Source organism: Astatotilapia calliptera, chromosome 7 (genome assembly GCF_964374335.1).
Source record: "Astatotilapia calliptera chromosome 7, fAstCal68.1, whole genome shotgun sequence".
Classification (NCBI taxonomy): Eukaryota; Metazoa; Chordata; class Actinopteri; order Cichliformes; family Cichlidae; genus Astatotilapia; species Astatotilapia calliptera.
In genome coordinates this window covers 8,334,091-8,359,706 of record NC_137428.1, presented here as the reverse complement: position 1 = coordinate 8,359,706, position 25,616 = coordinate 8,334,091, and the positions used below count along the sequence as shown (strand labels likewise).

Genomic DNA, 25,616 nt, shown 5'->3' with positions numbered 1-25,616 from the left:
GGGATGTGTTAAATGTAGCAAGAATTGTCCATAAATGGTCCATAAATGTTGGGAATGAGATCAGGTTTCTTGATATAAATCAAAGCAGCAGGCTAAAGACAACTTACCACAATGCTGTTCACTGAACAGTATCGACGTGTTTCTTTCAGTTCACTCAGCACCTCCATACAAACTTTTTTTCTATTATAAAGCTTGAATTCAAAAACAGGAAAATTAGTTTGTTTTTGTGTAAATACAGAACTGGTTTATTCACATGAAATACCCCTGAATATAATGGTAAACAGAGAGTTTATATAAAAGGCACATTTGCAATGATTAAAATTACAGCTAACTGTCCATGCTATGATGGACCGCTGTTTTTTGCAAGCACACCAGTGTATTTTACAAATCATTGCAATCCTCAGTGTCCTGCACTGTTTATTACAAAAAATATCAAACAGTACTGAATACAAACTAAAATATGTAATGTCCATAAAAAATATGCATTACTGTAAGTGAACCACAGTTTATATCACAGAGACTTTTTGTTTTGTTTACCTTTGTTTATGTTTTTAAAAATTTCACTCAGTGGTTTTCTGAGGAATCAGCAGACAACCTTAACACTGAAAAGAGCAGATGTGAGGCATGTGTCTGTCTTGTCTACAGAACCTTAAGTAGCACCTTAAAAATTTAAGATTAACCACAAAGCTTCATTTATTCTGGATACTATTTAGTTTAGTTATAAAAAAATAAAATGGATAAACTGGATTTGCAACACAGGCTGTCAGTGCCACACAATGCAAAAGCAAACCAATCGTTTCTCACATCAGGCCAGCGCCAGAACAACAGTTTACCTCTGCTGAAGCTGAATAAAAGGCTAGAAATTGCTTTTGTGAACAATTACATTATTATAGTAATGCATCATTTCCTGGCTGGTCCTGATTTTTCTTTTAAAGAAATGACTTGCAGATCGTTTTCCGAGGGGCTAAATGGCCCGTGGATGAGGTCAAAGGAGAGTGAAGCAGTAAAACCACTAACCCAGTTTCACAGGGCCAGCCACACACATGTATGTACAAAGCCAATTCCAAAAGGTAAGTATATTGTGTTAAATCTAAATAAAACAGAAAGTAATGATTTATACATCTTACAAACCCATATTTTTATTTGCAATACAATATAGGACATATCAGCCCTTTAAACTCAGAAAATGTACCTCTGTAAGAAGGTTGGCTCATTTTGAGTTTGATGCCAAAAACATGTCTCAAAAGGGTGGGACAGGCAACAAAACGCTGGAAAAGTAAGTGGTTTAAAAAAAAATAGCTGGGTTAATTGGCAACAGGTTAGAAACATGACTGAGTGTAAAAGAAGCATCTTGGAGCTGCAAGTAAACATGGTCAGAGGTTCGTCTATCTACAAAAAAAAAGTCTTCAAGTTGTGGAACAATTTCAGAATAGATATTGTCAGTGAAAAACTTTGAATATCTCATCATTTTCAGTAAGTTAATTATCTGTTGTGCGAAGAAGGAATCATATGTGAACGTGACCCTAATGTACCAAAGCTAAGATAAAATGGACTGAGGTAAAGTGAAAAAATTCAGAACACTTTGAAATACGTTTTTGGAAACATGTCCTCTGAACTAAAGAGGAAGGAGGAATATCAAGCTTTTTATCAGCACTCAGTTGAAAGCCTGCATATCTGATGGTCTAGATATGTATCAGTGCCTATGAAATTGGCATCTTGCACAGCTGGAAATGCTTTATCAATCCTGAAAGACATATCAAGGTTTTAGAGTAACGTGTGCTCCACCAAGATTACGTGTTTTTCAGGGAAGGCCTTGCATGTTTCAGTAAGAAAATGCTGAACCACATACAGTACCTGTTTCAGCAGCATCGTGGTAGAAGAGTGCAGATGTTGAACTGACATGCCTGCAGTCCAGGCTTTTCACCAACTGAGAACATTGGGAGCATCATGAAGTATATGGCAAAGAAGACCCAGGACTGCTGAGCAGCTATAATCCTCCATGAGACAAGAACGGGACCACGTTCCGCTCTCCTCAGCTCCCACACATTTACAGAATGTAGTGAAAAGAGGAAGGGACACTACACAGATGTAATTATGCCCCTAAGTTTTCTGAGATGTGTTGCTCCCATTAAAAATACCTATTTCTTAAAATGGTACATTTTCTCAGTTTAACCATGTTTTGTATCTTCTACTTTGAATAATTTCTGGGTTTATTTGCAAATGTATTTGATATTTGCAAATCATAATTCTCTGTTTTTATTTACATTTTTCACAGTGTCCACAGTTCTGTAAAACTGGATTTGTACATGTTTATATAGACAATGACAACACACATTTGGGGACAGCTGAGGGGGAATTTATTTAAGCAATTTTTCTCAGAACTAAACTGTGGTTGAAGTTACTACTTAGGAAAACCTTTTACATTTTTATTCATTTTTTATTCTACTCAGAGAAAAATTTATTTTTAAAAAAAACATATCACAACTTGTAGCGGCCAGTCCTCTGTACAATCCATGCAGCATTTGGTGAGATACTTGAACCTGCCATCTGTAGAGCTATTCTATTAGCACAGCTATAACCACTTCTTATAACCACTTTTCCAATTAGTAGATTACCTGCTCTACCTCCCGAGATGTAGCCACCCCTAAACATACATGGTCAGATATACACATATATACCACATGACCAGAATACAGTGAATCTGACCTGGGACTCTTTGCTGCATGTCTTCCACCCTCTCTCTCTTTGCTTTCCTATCTGTCTCCACTGTTGCTATCAAATGGCAAAAATAAGGCTCTGCAAGCAGAGGAGTTGCTCCCTGCTGAACATTGGAGTAGAATTTAGGATTCAGGCACATCCACACTGACTTCCCTCTTCAAACCAGGAAGCTACATCTATCATTTTTAGATGCAATCTGTGGTTGTAAGCCAACAAACAATATAGTCGGTGGCTCCAGTAGGTGTGTATGGTTAATGAACAGCTAACACAACAGGAGAATACTCTTAAATATTTTTAAAGCGTGTAAATAACTCCGAATCCTTGAAAGTGAGTTTGAAAATTTCAATCAAATCAAAACTACACATTTTTTTTATTGTTGTTGTTTGTTTGTTTCTACCACTGACGCAACTCATCAATAATGCCAGACTAATGTAAGAAAGTGTTTGCCTTAATCCCTTAATTAAAACTATTCAAACACTCAAAAGAACAGTTTATGAGTGTGTGGGTTTTGAATACTCAGTGCATGAGTACTATGAGTTATCATTTTAAGCAGTTCCAGAAAGTTAATTCTGTTTATCTGGATGTAGAATTTTCAGTGGGAGTTTTGTTCATCTTCCAAGTGACTTCTTTCATCATTGATCAATAGCCATGATACCATTTACAAAGACGGGCCTGGGAAACAGAAGAACATGACATCAAGAAGGCCCTGAGTAAATGTGGTTATCTCAGCTGGACATTTGTCAAAGCTGGGAAGGTGCTTAAAGAAAGCTCCAGCCGATCCAGGAGAGAAGACAGACAACTTCTGCCTAAGCAAAAACCCTTAGTGAACCCTTATGTGTCACGAGTATCGGAACAGCTGAGATGCATTTTCCCAAAACATCATGCCAATTTGCATAATAATGACCATGAAACTGACCTCACAGCCCATTGTTAGCCACTGGTGCCAGTTTTAGTCATTATGCAAACGTACTGTTTATAAGGTTGGGGAAGCCTGCAGTCAGCTGAGATGGGGGGATATAAGCTTGGATCTGAAGTTTTTATTGAACTGACACTAACAATTTTAACTAGCTTTCTCCAGATTGTATTCTGACACTGACAGAAACATTTCTGGCTCTGCAAAAGGCAAATAAAGACACTTCCTTTAGAGTCAAATTCATGAAATCTATCAGATTGAATATAGCCAAAACATCTTGAGTGTTTTGTATGGGAAATTTAACAGAAAAAATGATCTGTAAAAGTAATGCAGATGTAACTTATTTGGACAGAGAGGCAGAGCAGCCAAAGAAATCCATGCCGATGCTCCGGGGGTAGCCTTCCAGTACCTTCAGTGCCACAGGGTCAAACTTCCAGTAGTGCATTCCACTCAGGAAATTGGCATAGCCTGTCAAAGGGCAAAAGAATGCAACAGTGAACTCCAGACGTACATGTTAAAACTTTCTCTAGACGTACAAGTCACTAAGTCAGAGGCAGAGATTACACTCCTCACCATATCTGTCCAAAAAGGCTCCATCGATGTGGCTGGGCATTCCCCTCCACTCGTAAATGCTGCGAGGGTGTAAGTCATTAATTCGATTATCCTGAATATTGAAGGACCAGTAGTAACTCGACTTGAAGAAGTAGACTTTCTCAGTATGGTCCTCTTCCCACTTCAAAGCTGCTTCAATGTCTGTTACAGGAAGACCCAGCCGTCTCACTGAATCTGGCCCTGTTATCTTCCTTTCAGCATCAAAAACCCAGTAGCTGTCACCTGATAAGTAATAATTAAAATTAATTAATATAATTAATTAATTACAATTAATAAGTCACCAGGATGTTGTTTCTAGAAATCATCCCAGCTGAATACATGCAAAGCACATCCTTGTGAAAAAGAACAACCATGTAACAACAACATTCAAGGCTACATATTTCTACCATAAACTCGTGTGTCACTGTGAAGATTATTATTTTATTTAACCTTTTTCCTCATGTTCCCACGTTTCCCCAGATTTACCTCATTTCCTCTCTTCACTTTCTCATCACTGATTGGCTCCTGAGTTTCTTTCTCCCTTAACTGAACTCACCAGACACACATTTTATAAAGACTTCACTCCCTTTCACTCACTATTTTAACTTCCACGTGGCAGTTAAGAATTTTACAGTCCATCTCTATCTTCCTTTAAGGTAAACTACATTGGCAAAGTCATTGATAGCTGTTTTCTTTACATTCTGACTGCCTAACAACTTTAACTTTCAGCTTCCTAATTAGCAATCCCTACATATCATTAAAGTTATCAAAATCACTTTTGCTTGACTAGTTTTGAGGAACAAAGGATATTTTGTGGAAAATACTTGTTTAATGTGTCCCCCAGAAAAAAACTGTCTAGTTCGCGTCTGTACCTTGGAAGAACCAGATGTTGCCAGACTTGTCTTCAAACGCAGCATCAATGTGTTCTGGAATTCCTTTCCAGTGGCGTGATGATAAAGCTGGATAGCCAGCTTGTAGCTGCCCATCACGTATTCGCCAAATATATTGAGACTTAAAGAAGAAGAGCTCTCCCCTGATCATGGATACAGCATCAAAGTTTGTTTTGCAAGCATTTGGCTGGAACACAGCAACAAACTTAGTCTGAATATTTTTGTCTATTAACTATCATGCAAAGCAGCAAAATACAGAATGGCTTATATTTTTCTAAGTAAATACATGTATTTTCAAGGGCCTCACCAGTTCAGTCTCAATCTCATTGGTCTCTGTCATCACAGGTGGCGCATGCCGAGGGGATCCGTACAGATACTGAATGCCCCTTTTGTCATCCTCACTCAGCTGCAGAGGGTAAGCGTCACTATAGAATGGGCACATCACAGCATCGGGCTCAAGGGAGTGCTGCAGGCCCAAAACGTGGCCAAACTCATGAGCTGCCACTTGGAGGAGGTCTGTGCCTAAAAAAGCAAACAGAGGAGGGCAGTCAAACTGAGAGTAGTTATTTTTGGTTCCAATCAGCTCAAAGCTTTTCAAATGTACTTACCAGCATTATTGCCCACTGTCCAGTGCTCATCGTAGTCAAAGTGGACTTCTCCCTCTCTCTGTGTCTGGGGGAAATAGGCGTGAGCAAGGATTCCTCCTGGACCATCGAATGGTAAGTTGTCCCCATGCCAGTACCTACACAATTACTTCTTTTAGAGGACGAGGTAAACCTACCACATATCATTCTTTTGATGCTCTTTCTCTATGCTAAGCATGTTGCAAATTGAGTACAGTGCAACTCTTAATTCTAAGTATTAGTTCTAAATAATACACATCATTCAGTGACCCTTATACACATCCAATTGGCAGTGTTGTGCAGATACATAAATCAACAATCTTCCTGTGTGTGTGTGTGTGTGTGTGTGTGTGTGTGTGTGTGTGTGTGTGTGTGTGTGTGTGTGTGTGTGTGTGTGTGTGTGCATTCTACTATACTTGTGAGAACCAACAGTCACTTGTGAGGACACACTCACCGGTCCTCACCAGTTTGAAGGCCTTTTTGAGGCTCAAAATGTGGTTTTAGTGTCAGGGTTACAATCAGGTTATGGTTAGGTTTAGGGTCAGGGTTAGGCATTCATTTTTAATGGTTAGGGTTCACCCAACTGCTGAACGGCAGTGCTCATCCACAAAAATATTTTGAAGCACAACATTTAATGCATTGCCAATCCCTGAAAAGGTTCATTTTGTTGTCATATGGTAATAATGAGAACTGCTTGTGTCCTAAATTAGTTTGCTTTTAGTGATATTGGTAAATGCTAAATGGACTGGTTTCAGTTATTGAGTCATCATGTTCAGGACTGCGAGGCATGAAGACATGTGTAAGAACAAAATTAAATATTTATCTTACTTTTACAGTAGGACATGACTGGTATAATTAAATATGCCAAAAAAGTGAGTAGCTATTAAAGGGAATGTCTGCTTGTAGAATTATACTTGGATTGCATTATTTAGCTAGAAGAAATGATACAATGGTCAAACGACTCTTTATGTGGACTTGTTGACTAGTTGAAATTTCAGTGGACCAACGTTTCTGTAAGAAAACTATGTAGGACATGCTTTGACATTAAAGTATGTCAATAAGCTACATATTAGGCACATGATGCAATTCTACGCTGCACCCAGTAAACTAGTGGCTAGCCTATTTTAATGTGTACAAAGTATGTTATACAAAAATGGTCGCGTGATAGATTTTAACTGAGTACATAATATTAAACACAATATAGCAGTAGTTCTAAAAATGACTCATGAAAGTAACATGTACACAAGTTAGAACTTGAATTGCTGACAAAGTGAAGTGTGGCAGGACGCTGAAAAAGAAGAGAGCTGTTATGACATTGTAAGTATCATGAATCTGATGCCAAATGACTCTTCTGATTTGATACAATATGTAGCCAGAGGCATGCTATTAAAAATCCCACCAAACAAGTCCTATGTTGCATTTGTTCCATAATCCTCTCTCAGTCTTGGCTGGGAGACATCTGGTTTAGTGTTTCCTGGTTTACTATGACAGCAGGAGTCATGCCTAAGATTTGTGCCTGGGTCTTTAAAAAAAAGTTGATTCTGTTCATCTGGGCGTAGCGTTTTTGGTTGGAGAAATGTTTCATCCCTCATCCAAGTGACATCTAGTCTCAGCTGACTGCAGGTTTCCCCAACCTTTTAAACTGTACATTTAAATAATGACTGAAACCAGCACCACTGGCAAACACTGGACTATGATCCAGAAACTGACCTCACAGCCCATTGTTCACCATTGGTGCTAGTGCCAGAGAGTAAAAGGTCTTTTATGTTTGAACTGATAAAGAGTGCTATAACAGACCTTATCCGTATTTGCTAATAGTAAATCATCTTTATTCCTAACTAAAGATATAATCCATATATAAGTTTGATTAATGAAAACTATTCTAATGTCCAGATTGTGTCTGCACAGACATGATCCAGGTTTGACCTTGGCAGCTTAGTGTCTGTGTGTGTTTGGAAAATGCCTAAGATTTATGTGTGTCTGGAAAAACGTGAAAGATAAGAAATGTGCTGCCAACCCATAATAATACATGATTCTGAATAAGATAAAGTAAGAGAAATGTAATTGAAGAGAAATACCATAACTTAAATAAGGCATGAAATGAAGCATATTCATGTGTGACTGAACATTCATATGTGCTGGAATTATTGACAAATTAAGTACTGCATAGAAAAGAAAAATAATGAAGTGATTTTTAAAGTTGCTTTAAATAATATATCTGGAAAAGTCAGAGAGAGGGGTGAGGTGAAAAAGTGATACAGGGTTCTTCCCTTTGTCTTCTGCATGATGAGCAGTTCAGAAGATCGGACCTAAGATGTTGAAGATTCCAGCAGAGACCCCAGAGGGATCGACTGCTGGACTGTGAACCTGCAAACTGTTTTTGTATTTATTTTGGCTTTTTCTCTGCTCCTTTTTACCATGTTAGAATATTAATTCAAAAGGATTTGGATTTAACTTGTTTCCCGTTGATGTGTCTCCTAATGGGTCATACCTACATGGAAGAGATAAGGGCATCAGTGCTCAAGGCACGCTCATTCCCCCTAACCTCCTCCCTCACAAGGATTAAAACAAGGTCAGCATTAGCTCAGAGTTGGTTAATTAGAAAAGTATAATTCTGCCAATTTCAATATTATTTCGTGATTGTTATTAATTGATGCTTTGCTCTTGATAAATTGCTTTAATAAAATGTCCTGCAATTAAAATCCAAATTATAGACATTCCCATTTTAACCCTTTGTGAATGTGATGGCATCAGCCACACATGGGTAAATCAGTCCATTTGTTCACTTTATTAGTTTGTTTTGCAGTTTTCTTCATTAATATAATTCATTAATCATTTTATTTAAACCTAACACTGATATTATGAGGCGCACACATAGTGGCATTGTGGGGTTTTTCTAAAAATGTTTTGTTATATTAATTATGTTTCTTTCTTTGAGTTACCTGGGTTTGGGCGATGGCTGTTTCCTGTCTGGGCAAAAGGCGTGGCTGAGGACTCTGGGAACAAAATGCCTGCTCAGCAGGACCAACCATGGGCTTACCAGGAGCAGGGGTGTTTTAGGTTTACTTGGGTTATTCTGTGCTTAGTTAATATTAGTGTGTATTTTTGTTTTCCCCCTATTGTGTGTAAATGGTTTGGCCAAACCATTATAAAAGCTACCCTCTTTATAATTAGGCCAGTTTGTGAGTTAAACAAACAAAGTGAGATACAACTTAAGTTTCTGGAAATTACTTTTTGTAGATTTATATTTAGTTGACCTCTTTTATGGGCCTGCTAATTATGTTTTTGAATTTTGTCATTTTTGAAATTTTTGAGGGATAAAATAAAGAAAACCCTCTTGCTAAGCCTCTGCCTGAACATGTCAGCATTTGTTTAGGAAGTATGATTTTAAAAAATCTTAAGGCAAATGAACTTTTGGTAAAAACATAGGTTACTTAGTTTCTTGCTTTTTGTTGAATTGTACCAGCTAGCTTCTTACCTTGCAGTTGCTCTGGAGGTGTGCCTGTGTCTACTGTCTGCTTAGACTAGCATGTGTGCTCACCGCTCCACACCACAGCTACATCTGGGCAGGCCAGAGTTTAAGTGATTTGATATCTAAATAGTGATGCACTAGTTTTGTTGTTTATCGCAATTCTGAAACTGCTTAATGCTGATTACGATTTGGGGGTTTTAAAGGACTAGAACATGAAGAAAAGTGCAAACACATCATGTGTGATTACTGTACACATTGTTAATGGTCAAGATTTCATCTATACAAATATTTAAATCTGAATACTTGGAGCTGCTTCATTCGACACACATGCTTAAGATGGCTCATCTAGAATTTGGCCAAGAAACAACAAATCACAGAGTTCCTTTATCACAGCTTTATTTCTGCTGTATCTCGTCTTCCATCTTCACATTATTGACAGTATATATCAAAAAAATCTGAAGCTGAGCTTGAACAGGATAATCGTACCTAATCACACAAGCCATTACATCAGGGAAAAGTTAGAAAAGTTGAAGTTGAGGTTCATGAAATGCCCTAGTCAAAGCTCAGATTTGAAACTCACTGAAAATTTGCAAGTGGATTTGAAATAGGTAAAGCATGCAAGAAAGCATTTAGTATCTTGCAACTGGGGGGATCTGGAATGGTTTCGAGGATTGCTCTGTATTTATTTTTTATTCCTGTCAATATTTTTGTTGAATAAATGAGTGAAAAAGCAAACTGTCCTCGGGTTGTTGTCTTAGGTAAATCAATGTCTCAGTTTAGCTGAATTTTTATTCTTAAATGCCAGTGTTGTGTTGCTCACTGGTGGACATTTCTCACCTGTTGAAATCAATGATGATGTCAGCATTCTCACTGGTTACTTCACTGAACCTGAGAGGAGTAACAGCACCCCACACACCAAACGCCTTCTGGAAAACACTCCGCACTTTGTCCTCACTCATCTGCCAGGGAAAACGTATGATCCTGGTTGGCACAAACACATTAATATCATGTTTTATCAAGCTTTAACATAAATTTAATATATATGTGCATGTGGTATGCTAGACTTCTTAAACTCTTGGAAAGAAACTGGTCCAAATCCATGTGGATCAATAGTATTAATCAGCATCGCTGCCTTTGGCTCGTCTCTGTCTATTTTTGATTTGCATATGATTGCTGGTGTTCTGTCCCTGGTAGGCCTAAGTGGATTCCCTTAGGAGTCTGTTGGGTTTTTATTTATTTATTTATTTTTAATTGTGGTGTCCAAAGTGGTTAAAGCAGTGGTCTTGGGAATACATTCAAGGCCATTTTGGTTGCTTTTTCCAGGCTTATGAGTTTCAGTGCTTAACTAGCACCTGAAGACTAGGGAGGAGCTTCTTTTGATTCTGGTTAGGCAGTGAGAAGGATCGGCTGTGGTGAATTCTGTTGCTAAGCTTCTGCTTTTGGTCCTTCTGTGTCAGTTTTGTGTATTTGGGCAATAGAGTAGAGCTTTGTTTCTGTTAGCAATACCAATTAAAGGCATGCATGTTCCATCCATCCATCCATCTTCATCCGCTTATCCGAGGTCGGGTCGCGGGGGTAGCAGCCTAAGCAAAGAGGTCCAGACCTCCCTCTCCCCAGCCACCTCCTCCAGCTTGTCCGGGGGAATACCAAGGCGTTCCCAGGCCAGCCGAGAGATATAATCTCTCCAGCGTGTCCTGGGTCTGCCCCGGGGCCTCCTCCCGGTGGGACATGCCTGGAACACCTCGCCCAGGAGGCGCCCAGGGGGCATCCTTGCCAGATGCCCGAACCACCTCAGCTGGCTCCTTTCGATGTGGAGCAGCAGCTGCTCTACTCTAAGCCCCTCCCGGATGGCCGAACTTCTCACCCTATCTCTAAGGGAGAGGCCAGCCACCCTTCGGAGGAAGCTCATTTCCGCCGCTTGTATCCGCGATCTCGTTCTTTCGGTCACTACCCACAGCTCGTGGCCATAGGTGAGGGTAGGGACGTAGATCGACCGGTAAATTGAGAGCTTCGCTTTTACACTCAGCTCCCTCTTCACCACGACTGACCGGTGCAGCGTCCGCATTACTGCAGCCGCAGCCCCAATCCGTCTGTCGATCTCCAGCTCCCTTCTCCCATCACTCGCGAACAAGACCCCGAGATACTTGAACTCCTCCACTTGGGGCAGGAACTCATCCCCGACCCGGAGTGGGCACTCCACCCTTTTCCGGCTGAGAACCATGGCCTCAGATTTGGAGGTGCTGATCCTCATTCCCGCTGCGTTACACTCGGCTGCGAACCGCTCCAGTGCGAGCTGGAGGCCCTCACCCGATGAAGCCAACAGAACCACATCATCCGCAAAAATCAGAGATGAGATTCTGAGGCCACCAAAGCGAAAGCCCTCCGCCACTTGGCTGCGCCTAGAAATCCTGTCCATAAAAATTATGAACAGAACCGGAGACAAAGGGCAGCCTTGGCGGAGCCCATCACCCACCGGGAACGAGTCCGACTTATTGCCGGCAATGCGAACCAAGCTCTTGCAACGGTTGTATAGGGATTGAATGGCCCGTAGCAATGGGCCAGACACCCCATACTCGCGCAACACCTCCCACAGGACGCCCCGAGGGACACGGTCGAATGCCTTCTCCAGGTCCACAAAACACATGTAGACTGGTTGGGCAAACTCCCATGCACCCTCAAGTATCCTCGAGAGGACAAAGAGCTGGTCCAGTGTTCCGCGACCAGGACGAAAACCGCATTGTTCCTCCTGTATCCGAGGTTCGACTAGCGGACGAACCCTCCTCTCCAGCACCCTGGCATAGACTTTCCCGGGGAGGCTGAGGAGTGTGATCCCCCTGTAGTTGGAACACACCCTCCGGTCCCCCTTCTTGAAGATGGGGACCACCACCCCGGTCTGCCAGTCCACAGGTACTGCCCCTGATCTCCACGCAACATTGCAGAGACGTGTCAACCAAGACAGCCCTACAACGTCCAGAGCCTTCAGGAACTCGGGGCGGACCTCATCGACACCAGGGGCTCTGCCACCAAGGAGTTGTTTAACTGCCTCTGTGACCTCGCCCCCGGAAATCGGTGGGTCACACCCCTCATCCCCAGACTCTGCTTCCTCCCCGGAAGACGTGTCAGTGGGATTAAGGAGGTCCTCGAAGTATTCCTTCCACCGCCCGACAATTTTCTCAGTCGACGTCAACAGCGCTCCGCCAGCACTATACACAGTGCAGGTAGAGCACCGCTTTCCCCTCCTGAGACGCCTGACGGTTTGCCAGAATCTCTTCGAGGCAGTCCGAAAGTCTTTTTCCATGGCCTCTCCGAACTCCTCCCACACCCGAGTTTTTGCTTCAGCCACTGCCCGAGCCGCATTCCGCTTGGCCTGTCGATACCTGTCGGCTGCCTCCGGAGTCCCACAGGCTAACCAAGCCCGATAGGCCTCCTTCTTCAGCCTGGTGGCTCCCTTCACCTCTGGTGTCCACCATTTGGTTCGGGGATTACCACCACGGCAGGCACCAACCACCTTGCGGCCGCAGCTCAATGCAGCAGCTTCGGCAATGGAGACGCTGAACATGGTCCATTCGGACTCAATGTCCCCAGTCTCCCTCGGAATGCTGTTGAAGCTCTGCCGGAGGTGTGCATTGAAGATCTCGCGGACTGGGGCCTCTGCTAGACGTTCCCAGCACACCCTCACTACGCGTTTAGGTGCACCAGGTCTGTCCAGCGTCCTCCCCCGCCACCTGATCCAACTCACCACCAGGTGGTGATCAGTTGACAGCTCAGCCCCTCTCTTTACCCGAGTGTCCAGAACATATGGTCGCAGGTCTGGTGATACGATTACAAAATCGATCATCGACCTACGGCCTAGAGCATCCTGGTGCCACGTGCACTTATGGACACTCTTATGTTCGAACAGGGTGTTCGTTATGGCCAAACTGTGATTAGCACAGAAGTCCAATAACAAAGCACCGCTCGGGTTCAGATCAGGGAGGCCGTTCCTCCCAATCACGCCCCTCCAGGTCTCGCTGTCGTTACCCACGTGAGCATTGAAGTCTCCCAGCAGGACAACAGAGTCTCCAGGTGGAGCACCTTCCAGCACCCCCCCCAGGGACTCTAAGAAGGCTGGGTACTCCGAACTGCCACTCGGCGCATAAGCGCAGATGACAGTCAGGACCCGTTCCCCGACCCTAAGGCGCAGGGAACAAACCCTCTCGTCCACCGGGAAAAACCCCAACGTACCGGCAGCAAGCCGAGGGGATATAAGAATACCCACCCCAGCCCGCCGCCTCTCACCAGGGGCAACTCCAGACTGAGACAGAGTCCAGCCCCTCTCCAGGAGACTGGTTCCAGAGCCCAGACAATGCGTAGAGGTGAGCCCAACTATATCTAGCCGGTACCTCTCAACCTCACGCACCAACTCAGGCTCCTTCCCCACCAGAGAGGTGACATTCCATGTCCCTATTGCCAGTCTTGGCAGCCGGGGGTCGGTCCGCCAGGGCCTCCGCTCCTGGCCGCCACCCAGCTCACAATGCACCCGACCCCTATGGCGCCTCCTGCGGGTGGTGGGCCTGCGGGAGGATGGGCCCATGTCTCCTCTTCGGGCTGTGCCCGGCCGGGCCCCATGGACTAAGGCCCGGCCACCAGACGCTCGCCCTCGGGCACCCTCCCCGGGCCTGGCTCCAGGGCGGGGCCCCGGTAACCCTATCCCGGGCAGGGTGAACTGTTCCCTCGATATTCTTTTCATGGGGGTCTTCTGAATCGCTCTTTGTCTGGTCCCTCACCCAGGACCAGTTTGCCATGGGAGACCCTACCAGGGGGCAAAAGCCCCCAGACAACATAGCCCCTGGGATCCCTGGGACACACAAACCCCTCCACCACGATAAGGTAGCGATTCAAGGAGGAGGAGGCATGCATGTTTTTCTGGGGAATAACTTGGTAGTTAGTCCACCACCCCCAACTTTGATGACTTGTACGTCAAGTTCAAGTTCCTTTTATTAGTACCCTTGTTCTTTATTTTGCAATTATGAAGTGGTACCCTGCTCAAACACAGGCACTAGTAAATCTGTACAAGCACCACACTTCTTTAAGACTACAAAGAGCTGTCATAAATAGGTAAATTCAGGTTTAAACAAAAAATTGAATAGCTTAAGAAACTGTATCTTATATAAAAAGACCTACCTTCTCTTCAGTTGTCTTCTTTTACCAGTCCCTACATTAAGAGTCCCTACTCTCACCTCCACACTCCATTCCTGCCTTTCTTTCTCTTGTGCTGCCTCATAACATGCCTTCTTCCTTTCCTCTATGTTTGTCTTTGGCCACCAGCACCTTGTTGGCCACCAGCACCTTGTTGGCCACCAGCACCTTGTTGGCCACCAGCACCTTGTTGGCCACCAGCACCTTGTTGGCCACCAGCACCTTGTTGGCCACCAGCACTTGGGAGTGATATTAAGAGTGAACTGGTTTGTGGCCCATTTTTCAAACAGTAAATTTGAAAATTCATCAATAAAATACATTTCTTAGCAATAAAAATATTATTCTGATTAAAGAGCTTGTGATTATTCGTGGATAAACCATTATAGATGCTTTGTCTTTGATGTAAATATGTAAAAATTGTGTGTGTTTCTGTTCTTTGTCTTGTGTACTGTTTGTTGTATATGTGTCTTTCTTGCTACTGTTACACTCAAATTTCACCTTGTGGAACAATTATAGGATTATTCTATTCTATTCTATAGAAACATAACAAGTTATTATGGTAATTGCCAATACTGTACATTTAGGGCAGTTATGGCATAAACCTCATACTGGTTGGTGATGTAATAAATTTGCTAAGCTTAACGTTCCAGTGCTTCCACCATTTATAAGATAGCTGCCAGTTCTTTTGACAAATGAAAACTAAAAACAAAGTCTTAATGTGAAACTAAACAAACAGATTTGTTTCATTAGATCCCCATACTAAACTAAAACCATCAGCTTTGTGTTCCACTCCTGCAAATTATGGTCATATAGGCAGCCATGTAACTCATCAGCAAAACAAACAAACAAGTCACTGTATTTAGAGACTTTTTAGTGTTTCTTACTTGTAAGTTAAGTCTGTCTTCTCCCATCGCCTGCCATAGAGCGCAAATCGCTTCCTGCGCTGCTGTCTACTCAGGGTGTCCCTCCTCTTTTTCACATTGTTGTATGTCGTGCTGAGCTGCGTTAAGGTAGGATAATCTGGGACTCCACAGCGAGGACGATTCCACAAATCTGTGTCATTTGGGGACTTGAAATCGTACTCTTCATTTAGTGTGTCCTGTTCATGACTTGGCCTCTTCTTCAGACCGGCATGACTGTTGCTCCATCTCTGGGAGAAAGAAAACAGAGTCAGAGTACTTTTTAGTTTTAATAGATACATAAAGATGTAATGTTGGCTATGTACCATTTCTGCCACCTTTCTACTGGTAAATTCCAGATTATCCTTGGCTTTTGACTTCATACACACTTCTTTGAAAGTAAATCATCACAAAATACTGATGCTGATGACATAACGTTCATAACGTTCACACCCTCCTGGAGAATTCAAAGTACCTTCTTTATACAAAATGCTTCATTTTGTGATGGGTGCATTCACCCATTATACAAGCACGTCTTTCTATGCTTAAGTGCTTCCTGTCTAACATTCACACATATTCATACTCCAGTAGATGCATCAGAGTGCAATTTGGAGTTAGTGTCTCAATGCATGCTCAAACATCCAGGTAAGTAAATCCCAAAAGGTTGATTGATCAACAACCACTGATCAAAGCCATAGACCATTGATCACTGATCAAAGACTATTGATAAATGGCTATGAGTACCATTCACAGAGAGTTGAGGAATGGCTGCAAATACAGCATTTTAAGATGGAAAAAATCAAATCTCATGATGTACCACAATTCACGGATCGCATTAACTCGGTGGACCAACAGATCAAATTCACCAGGGGAGATATGAAAAGTGGCAGGTTAGCCTTCTTAGACTGTGAGATTTCCATCAGTAATGAGGGACAGTTAAAAGTTCATGTGTACCGGAAACCTACGCATACGAATCAGTATTTATGGTCTAACTCTCATCCACTGGAGCACAAACTGGGTGTCCTCAGGACGCTACAACACAAAGCGAACACCATCCCCAGACACAGCAGCCAGGGAAGCAGAAGAACATCACATCCAGAAGGCCCTGAGTAAATGTGGTTATCCCAGCTGGGCATTTGTCAAAACTGGTAAGGCATCTAAAGAAAGCTCCAGCCGATCCAGGAGAGAAGGACAACTGCTGCCTAAGTGAAAACCCTTAGTGATCCCTTATGTGTCAGGAGTATCGGAACAGTTGTTACAGTTGAACAGTCTAAACACCGTGTCTCTGTGGCTTTTAAACCTCAAAACATGCTGCACCAAAAATTGGTCCACCCCCTAGGATCGAGTCCCCCGACACAAACAGAGTAACATAGTGTACGCTGTTAAGTGCCAGGAGGATTGCCAGGATTTTTACATCAGTAAACCAAACAACCTCTGGCGAAGCTGATGGCACAACACAGAAGAGCTAACTCGTCAAGCCAGGACTCCGCAGTCTATTTACACCTACAGGCCAGTGGACACTTTCAATGATGAGGATGTACACATCCTGGACAGGGAGGAACGCTGGTTTGAGCGCAGAGTCAAGGAGGCCATTTACGTGAAAAGGGAAATACCATCTCTGAATCGAGGAGGGGGCCTAAGGGTCCATCTTTCACCATCTTAGGCTACGTCCACACTAATGCATTTTCGTTTGAAAACGCATCATTTTCTCTCCGTTTTGGCCTCCCGTCTACACTGAGACAGCGTTTTCCCCGAAGAAAAACACAGCGTTTTGAAAACGCTCTTGAAAACAAATACATTTGAATACATTTGAAGACGGTGCTTTCGCGTTGCAGTGTGGACAGCGAAAACGGAGACTTCTGAAAACGATGATGCATTTTAGTCATGTGACCAATTAAACAAAGATAGCTGAGGACATTATACAGCAGTTGTTTTGTTTGCTCTCAATTTTGACAGCACTATTAAAGATTAATATCAGTTTGTACATGTTTCAGATAGCTTTTCTTGAAATTCTTTAATTCTCACTTTGTACTTTTGTGTTACTTGCAGCAACAACAACACCTCATTGTTAGTCCATTTAAAAAACTCGGTGCTTTTCCTCAACATTTTGCTGCGACATTTCAAAGAGCCGGAAAGTAAATAAACGGCAGACAGAAATGAGGCAGGCCGAATCTTCCTGCGCTTCAAGCATGCGCAGTACTGCAACGTAAACGTTTTCGGCCGTTTCAATGTGGATGCACAACTCTGTGAAAACGACTGAAAACGCTAGTGTGGACACGGAGCGTTTTGAGACGAAAACGCCCTTTTCAAATCTATTCGGGCTAGTGTGGACATAGCCTTAAAATGCTGTGATTGCAGCCAATTCCCCAACTCTCTGTGAATGGTACTCATAGCCATTGAGCCATTGATCAGTGATCAATGGTCTTTGGCTTTGATCAGTGGTTTTTGATCAATAGTCATGACAATTTGCATATTAATGATCAAGGAACTGACCTCACAGGCCATTGTTCATTCAGTGGGCTGGTTTCAGTCAATATGCAAATGTACTGTTTATAAGGTTGGGGAAACCTGCAGTCAGTTCAGACTGAAGAAGTCACTTGGATGAGTGACGAAACGTTTCTCAAACTGAAAACGTTACGTCCAGAATCAACCTTTTGGAATTTGTAGTTAGTATTTTTCTCAAGGATATTTGGAATGCAGACTGGAGCAGCCAGAGATCAAACCATCAGCCTTACGAGATGAACCTCCTGAGCTCCAGCCACCAAGGGCATCAGTGTATGAGCTTCAGCTCAGTTATCCATATGATGTTTGAAGTGTCATAAGTTGCTGCGCTGGGCGTCTGTCACACTCCTTCATTACATGCTGACGTCAGCTGCTGGCTCACTTGTGTTGGTTTTTGTTGTCTGATGTGAGGGATGTAAGTTGGCCCAGGCCAGCCTATGATTGTTGGTACAGTTCAGTTTCAGAGTTGCTGAGTGGCCTGTTTTTCACTGAGAAGACAGTTAGCTGTGCTAATATGCTGCCATGTGTAGTTTACGCTGCTGTGACAAGGAAAGAGATCTGTCAGCAAGACTCTGGACATAAAATGTAATAAATAAATGTGTAAAATTGCGAATAAGGCAGAAAATTGCTATTATTAATGAAAGGATGAAAGTCAAAGTAAGAGGCAATTCAGTTTTTCACGTGAAGTGTACTTTTGGTCTACTTTTGCTGCTGGTTCAGTAAATTTTGATCGGAGTGATGAAACCTGCAGTTTGAAATTCTGTGAGGTGTTTGCTTTCAGCACCAAAGGTATGTCCATGTATATCAGGTGAACGGTGGGAATCCACGCATTGTGTTTACATCTTGCGCTTACTTGCTTTTTAATCATTTGCCGTTTCAGCTGTTTAGTGGTTGTTGAAATTACTTTGTGAGCTTTTAGCTGAGATTCTGATGTTTCTGTGGATACCACACATGTCTATATTTAAAAACACATCTTACAGTACATCCCATTAAACCAGATGTTTAATGGGATGTACTGTACGCCTCCAGTACCGGGAGCATTGGGGTTCAACAGGTTAATTGTTTATTGCTTAATTACGTTGTGTGGCATGAATGGCCATAAGGGAGGTTTTTGTCAGTAGGAAAAGCTGCAAAACTTATGAAAATACAGTTAAAAGTCCAACATTTCAGCTTGTGCTTGTTTGCGGTGAGCAACAGATCAAACAAGTCAAGAATTATAAATTTCTTCAAGCACTGTACAACTCATTTAGACGATCAGACACCCAATATCCCTGAAATGCAGCCAGATGCTGCTCGTTTTACGTTTTCACTTGTTTTTCACTTCTTCTGACATGCTTGCATTTAAATCCGGCTCCTCGTCTCCCTGTGTAGGCCATGTCCCTCAACTGTGAAAGGGTGGAGTGCTCACTCCGGATCAGGGATGAGTGCCTGCCTCAAGTGGAGGAATTTATGTATTTCACAAGCAAGGTGAGAAGAGAGTGGGAGATTGGCAGGTGGATTATATCAATTGCAGATACTTAGAGAAGCTGTTACTATACCAGTCAATCTGTCCCCGCGCTCACCTATAGTCGTGAGCTGTGGGTAGTGACTGAAAGAATGAAACTGCAGATGCAAGCTGCATAAATGAGCCTTCTCTGAAGTTTGGCTGGCCTCTCTCTTAGTGACAGGGTGAGGACTTAAGTCAGAGAGCTACTGTTTCTCCACATAACAAGGAGCCAGTTGAAGTGGTTCGCGGATCTGACAAGGACGCCTCCTGGGTGAGGTGTTCCAGGATGTAATAGGATGCATTGGAGAGAAATACGTCTTAGCTGACTTGGGAATGGCTCAGTGCTACCCCGGAAGAGCTGGAGGACGTGGCTGGGGATGGGGAGGTATGGACTTCTCTGCTTAAGTTAGAAAATGGATGGAAAGATAGACTCACATACTTTCCCTGTCAATTCTGAAGCTACATTGATCTATATTGCTTTTTGGTACTCTAGCAGAGTCCAAGTATAAAAGTATGAATCTTGAATTGAACAGCAGTTCAGCTTTGTTCAGCAGTGCTGAACCACCGCCACTGCTTTAGACCTTTACTTTACAAAAGACCTTGGTGTTTTTGGTTTTTGAGGCTCACTCACAGCAAGCAAAGCTGTTAATCATCAACATCAAATGTCAGGTCTTAATCCGTTTACTATACATTCAAAAACTTTGAAGCTTTAATTGTGCTATTTGATTTTAAACTTATAAAGGCCATTCAATAAAATAGAGACCATTTAATTCCACCTTACACTGGGTGGAGAGCACTTACTAACATGACGGAGGTTGACTGAACTTAATTCTTAAACTGACCCTTTGTCTTATAAATCAGAATGTCCCTATTTGCTTTGCACAACAAATAGCATTTGTGTTTGTCTTTGCTAACAGATTAATGGCTGCTAGGGCTTTCCTGCTATAGGTTCATACATCATAATTTTAATCTGACAGGCAATTTTTTACAGTAGTTCAATCCACTGAAACTGTGGGAAGTGGAACAACAGTTGAAGACTGCAATCATGTCTTCCATTACTAATATACTAAAATGTAACGTGATCAGTAACTGAAGATAAGGATTCACTACCCCTATTTGGAATTCAGTCATTTTTACCTCATGCCTTATTCGCACATCAGTCTATCGTTGTGTAGTGTTGTTGGCCACAGTTTTGTTTTTTTCCCAAAAGATGCCCTTTGACGAGAAAGCCTATTTTGTTCCATTCAATACCCAAGAAATTTCAGTTTTCACAAATTTCAGCAAATTAGAAAAATGCTTAGCTATGTGTCTACTAATAAAACCTCTGTAATTTTGTGAAAAACTGAAAAGTTTCTATTTTCTATTTTCTACTATAGAAATTTCAGCTTTTTACAACTACAAAAAACAAACAAACGGGACAATCTAAACAATGAGCAACCAAAACTTTTTCTGAAATTTTACACATTTATTTCTTACATTTAAGTCCAAAGAGTCATGGTCACAGTTTCTTTCCTTGTCACAGCAGCTTTTTCTTCATCATGTAGAAAAAAAGTTAAATATGTAACTTCTTTATACTGACAAAAAGGGGATTTTCACTGGTCCGGCCTGCTTAAAATGCTTTAAACTCTTAAAATGAGTTTGGCACCCCAGGCTTAACAGTTTGAACAATGCTGAAGCCAGAGCCATGCGGAGCTAGCAGATCGTTCAATTTAGGATGAGTTGAGTGACAAAACTATAGTTTGTTCTGTAAGTATGTTGGCAATGAGTACAGGTTTGCTTAAAAGGCATAACACAGAGTCACATGCCACTAAAAGAAAGCATTGTGTATGCTTGGGAATCCTGCCGATGGAGCCAACATGTCCGCACAGGATAGTGTGATTCCTGCTTCCCAAATCAGTGTGCCTGAGATACAAGCCATGTGTACTGCTGGGAACATCTGCAGAAAGGAGCATTATAGTTTTATCTAATAGGTGGTTACACTGAGGACTCTTTGTGGACGATGTTCAAACATGCAACTACACGTATATGTGCAAGTATGAACCTGCACACAGAAAAAATGTGCACACACACAGATGAAAATGTGTTCATCAAAGCTACAAAAAGCTGCATCACACACAGTGAGCAGATGTCTGGAAATTCCCTCTTCAGTCATGACATCAGGTCACCTGCACTATAATACCGGGGGTGTTTTATGGGAGGTTGTTAAGGGTGGTAATCTAAACATTAGCGAGAATGATCATTTTTACAGTGACACAAAAAACAAGCAGGACTTGATTCAACTCCCTTTTAAACACATGCTGTGAGATATCCCACAGATATCCCTTGGCAGATAAAAAGTAGCCAAACTTTAGATAAATGATGCACATAGTGGGAGAAATTTCTCCAGGGTAAATATTTAACTACAAAAAGTCCTGAATATCAGCAGGCTGTAAGTGTTTTGCACACAGAGAGCTGACTGTGCTAAGTGTGGGGAATGTTTGCAGGATGAAGGGTATTAGCATGAATAGAGATGAGAGGCTGCTTCTCCAAGGTAAACATCTATCAGTAAACCTTCAGTCAACAAGCCCCATCATACTCCAGATAACATCAGCTTTTCCATAGGAACCTTTGAAAACATTGCAGTTTCTGTGTGTTGTGGTTTCCAATATGAATGGTTAGTTTTCTCTGTCCTTTGTGTTTTTGAAGGTTTTCCCCTCTTCTGTTCTTTCTGTGTGCCTGCGTCTGCCTTTTTCTCAAATCCTTTTTAGGTTACTTCCTGTATTATTTTAAAACTATTTTGATTATTACATATTTCTGTCTGATTGACCTGATTGTTGCCCTATTACCCCTCTCTCCCCGGTGTCTATTTAGTGCATGTCTTTTCCCTCATTTTTTGATGCACTTCCCTCACATGCCTCCATCGTGCTTGTTTCTCCTGTGTGATCCGTGCTTTTTTGGATAGTTTTTTTTTTATTGGACTTTCCTGGCTCACTACACAGAGCCTGTCATTAAACCAGTCATTTGTTGTTTTTATTCCCCCCCCATGTACTTGCAAATCTCTGTTGTCTGTATATTGGATGCTCTTGTAAAATAGACCTTAACAAACTTCAGCAGATTTTAACCTTTTGTCCTCATCCCACACTGTTTTAGATCACTCTTTTGGCCATGTGTGGACAGGGAAAAACTCAGACGTTTGGAAACAATCAAGCAGGCATACAGTTTGCTTTTTGATTAGATTTTATCGGTCCCAAACTCCTTTGTTCAGGGTGGAAATTTATGAGCGTATCACGCAGACCCTGCCGATTTCCTTTGATAAAAGTCCCCATCCATAATTGAGGATGTAGGGCAGAGTGATTTCATTTGAAAACAGTTTCCAGATAAAAGTGCATAAGTGTGATTATAGAAACAGTGTCTCCAGCAGTGAAAGTATTTGGGTCTGTGATTGGCTCAATACCAAAATAAAACTACTTCTCTATGTCTTGCATTCAAAATACCATTATAATATATTATCCAGATGATATATTATCATGAGTAGCAAAAATACTAGAAGTGTCTAAAATGAGAGGTACTGTAATACAATGAGCAACTTTTTCCAGTTCTTGAAGTTAGACTTAGTTTTAGCTACTTTATAAGCTCCATCCAGTGTATACCCAGCTCAGCAAAAGCTTTTCTTATTTTTTCCAAGAGTCCAAATTGATGTGTTCAAATGTCTTGTTTTGACTAACCAAAATAGCGCACCTCTCTCACCAAGGAAACAATTAACAAGTCCATTTTTAACAGTCAACAAATCAAATCATTTCGGTTCTGGTCGAGGTTACTTGAAAATCTCAAATAAATCTAGAGTACAGAGTAATGGAGGGAAAAAATTAATTTAATTCATAAGTTTAAAGCTAAATTTACATTTAAAACTATGTTTTCTTGTTTTCTTTTGTCCTTTCAGCTTCTAACATTCTAACATCTTCTGAACTTTTTGGTGAAAGACCTCTAAAACATGTCAAGAGGCCCAAACAAGACATGGCTTCAAAGGCCACAAGCCAAACAGCATGATTATCCCACTTAAACTGCCTCTTAAAATATGTGAGTGAAAACAACGTGATAGTACAGCCAACTTAAGATTATGCAGTGCATAAAATGGACAACAATATTGCTTGTTTTTATAGATGCACACTCTGGTCTGACGCGTCTGAACAAGCTAAGTTTCTGCAGTTAAAAACACAGAGATTTCCTGTGTGTTGCGTTTTACATCATTGTTAGAGGAGTATGAACCACAGAGCTGTCTTTGTCGTCTCCAGGTTTTCATATTGTGAAAAAGTACATGTTTGAAGGATTCAGATGACCTATTCTGCTCAACTTTTACCTCATTTTTATTCTCAGACATCATATACCGGTATACAAGGCATTTGTGTAGCTATTCTGTCTCAAACTTTTATTCTTTTATTTCACTTTAATCAGTTTTCTTCTGATTAGATGTTCCTCATAAACAGAAGATTTGAACATAATGTGGAGAGTTTGTCTTTCTGTCTAAACCTGAAGACATGTTCTTCAGTGTTGAAGCAGCTAAACACTTACTAACAGCAATGATTGCTGATGGTTGGTTGCTATTTTAATGTGGATTTTTAACAATTGTGTCAGTCTCCAAAAATACTTGCACTTAACTGTAACTGTATACATTTGAATGAAGACCTTTTTTCGTTAACCAGACTCAAACACATGTAAACTAATGTGTTTACATGATCATAACAAAGAATATTAGAGCATAAGATGTTACGTTGGATAGTCAGGGAACTACACAGAAACTGCAATTATAAGTATCACTAAAGTGGATTTTGGTATATTAATCTACTTTCATAAACTGTGACTAAAAAAAAACATCTTTAAAAAAACTTTTCATTATTTTTAAAGTTGAGCTTTTGCCTTGACTGTTATGAGCAACAGCACCTTTTCTGGGTAACAGGGTTTGTATAAAATGCTAGTATTTGACTTAATGGTTCTGCTGCTTAACCTGCAGATAAACTGATTAATTCATCATTGACAGTCCAGAAGGAAGCCTCCCACACAAAAGAATGCCAGGGACTGATTGTTTGTTAGTAACATGAATCTGTCACAAGCAGCAGGTCTGCTTCAGCTATTATGATTAGTCACTGGACTCAAGGAATAAATAGGAATGCCAGACAGCTGCACAGGGTCCTTTTTGCCAGGGTTCCTGTCTGTGGACACTTAAAGCTTACAAACAAGTCTTGGTGGTGTTACTCTGCTGCACACTGCCTGTTTACCTCGTGTTTCTGTCTTTAAGTAGTTATCTGCGGTTTTTCCCCTGAGTCAGCAAATAAGTAGCGTTTGCACCGGAGTTACCAGGTGCGTGCCTCTGCCTGCATAATCTGACTCTCACTCACCGGAAAGCAGCTCTGGCACCCTCCAGGGTACAGTACACAGTAACAACAATAAAACTTCTTCTTTTTTTTCTTTCTTTTTTTAATCCTTCACAAACAGGACCGACCGTGTTATTCCAAAACAGAAACACCACACTGGTAATCTGAAGATGCTATAACTATGAAAATCATAGTTCCCTGAGTCAGTTGTGACAGAAACTCATGATAGTTCACATCTCACAAATCTCAGCTGTTCAACCATCAACAGCTTTCAGTGAGAACATTTATGTCTTTAAGGGCAGCGCATGCAGAAACATTAAGGTATGCAGAACAACAAAGGAACTTACAGCAGCATCCCTAAAATGAGTGGATGCGACGACACATGCAGCACAGTTTTGAACACACACACACATTAGAAATATCAGGTAACTTTAACATGTTTAATTCATTTATTCATGTCATCTTCTGTATTACTGGATGTTTGTTCACCATTGCATATGTGAACACTTTCCCATTCATAAGGATCTCTGAAAAGTGCATTTACGCTTTGACTCACCTGCAGCTGCTTGGCGGTCCTGTGGTCGTGTACCGGCAGAGAACAGACGCAGAGGAAAAGGTACAAAGGCAGGATGCTGCCGTAAAACACGGCACCTCGCAGCATCTTTTCAACGCTGTGACGGCGACCTTGCAACAGAGCGGACGCAGGAACTGCGTGGATGGAGTGAATGAATGTCGGCCCCGGTGTCTTTGTCCTACTCAGGTAACAGGTTTACTACACACGTGATTTAACCCCTTACACTCCCAGCGGTGCAACTCGTGGGTTTCGCAAACTGCTGTAGTCTGTAAATCAAAGCGAGTATAAGGACCACTGGGAGGTCTTTTGGATTTGGGTTTGTTTGTTTTCTGAATTCTGGAAGAAAAACAAAATCCAAAAAACGCTCATTTGTTCCTCTCTCCGGTCGCCCCAGTCCTCTTCCGTAGCACTCAGACTGTAGA

At 41.8% G+C, this 25,616-nt stretch overlaps 1 protein-coding gene across 1 annotated transcript; it reads right to left on the bottom strand.

Moving 5' to 3' along the window:
• Positions 1-217: 217 nt before the first annotated feature.
• Positions 218-25,616, bottom strand: LOC113025220 (stromelysin-3-like). Its single transcript, XM_026172741.2, has 8 exons — positions 25,177-25,616; positions 15,270-15,535; positions 10,045-10,188; positions 5,721-5,854; positions 5,420-5,634; positions 5,095-5,299; positions 4,205-4,465; positions 218-4,099 (listed from the first exon to the last, which is right to left on the bottom strand). The coding sequence occupies exons 1-8, from the start codon at positions 25,279-25,281 to the stop codon at positions 3,972-3,974; spliced, it is 1,458 nt and encodes a 485-aa protein (XP_026028526.1). The 5' UTR covers positions 25,282-25,616; the 3' UTR covers positions 218-3,971.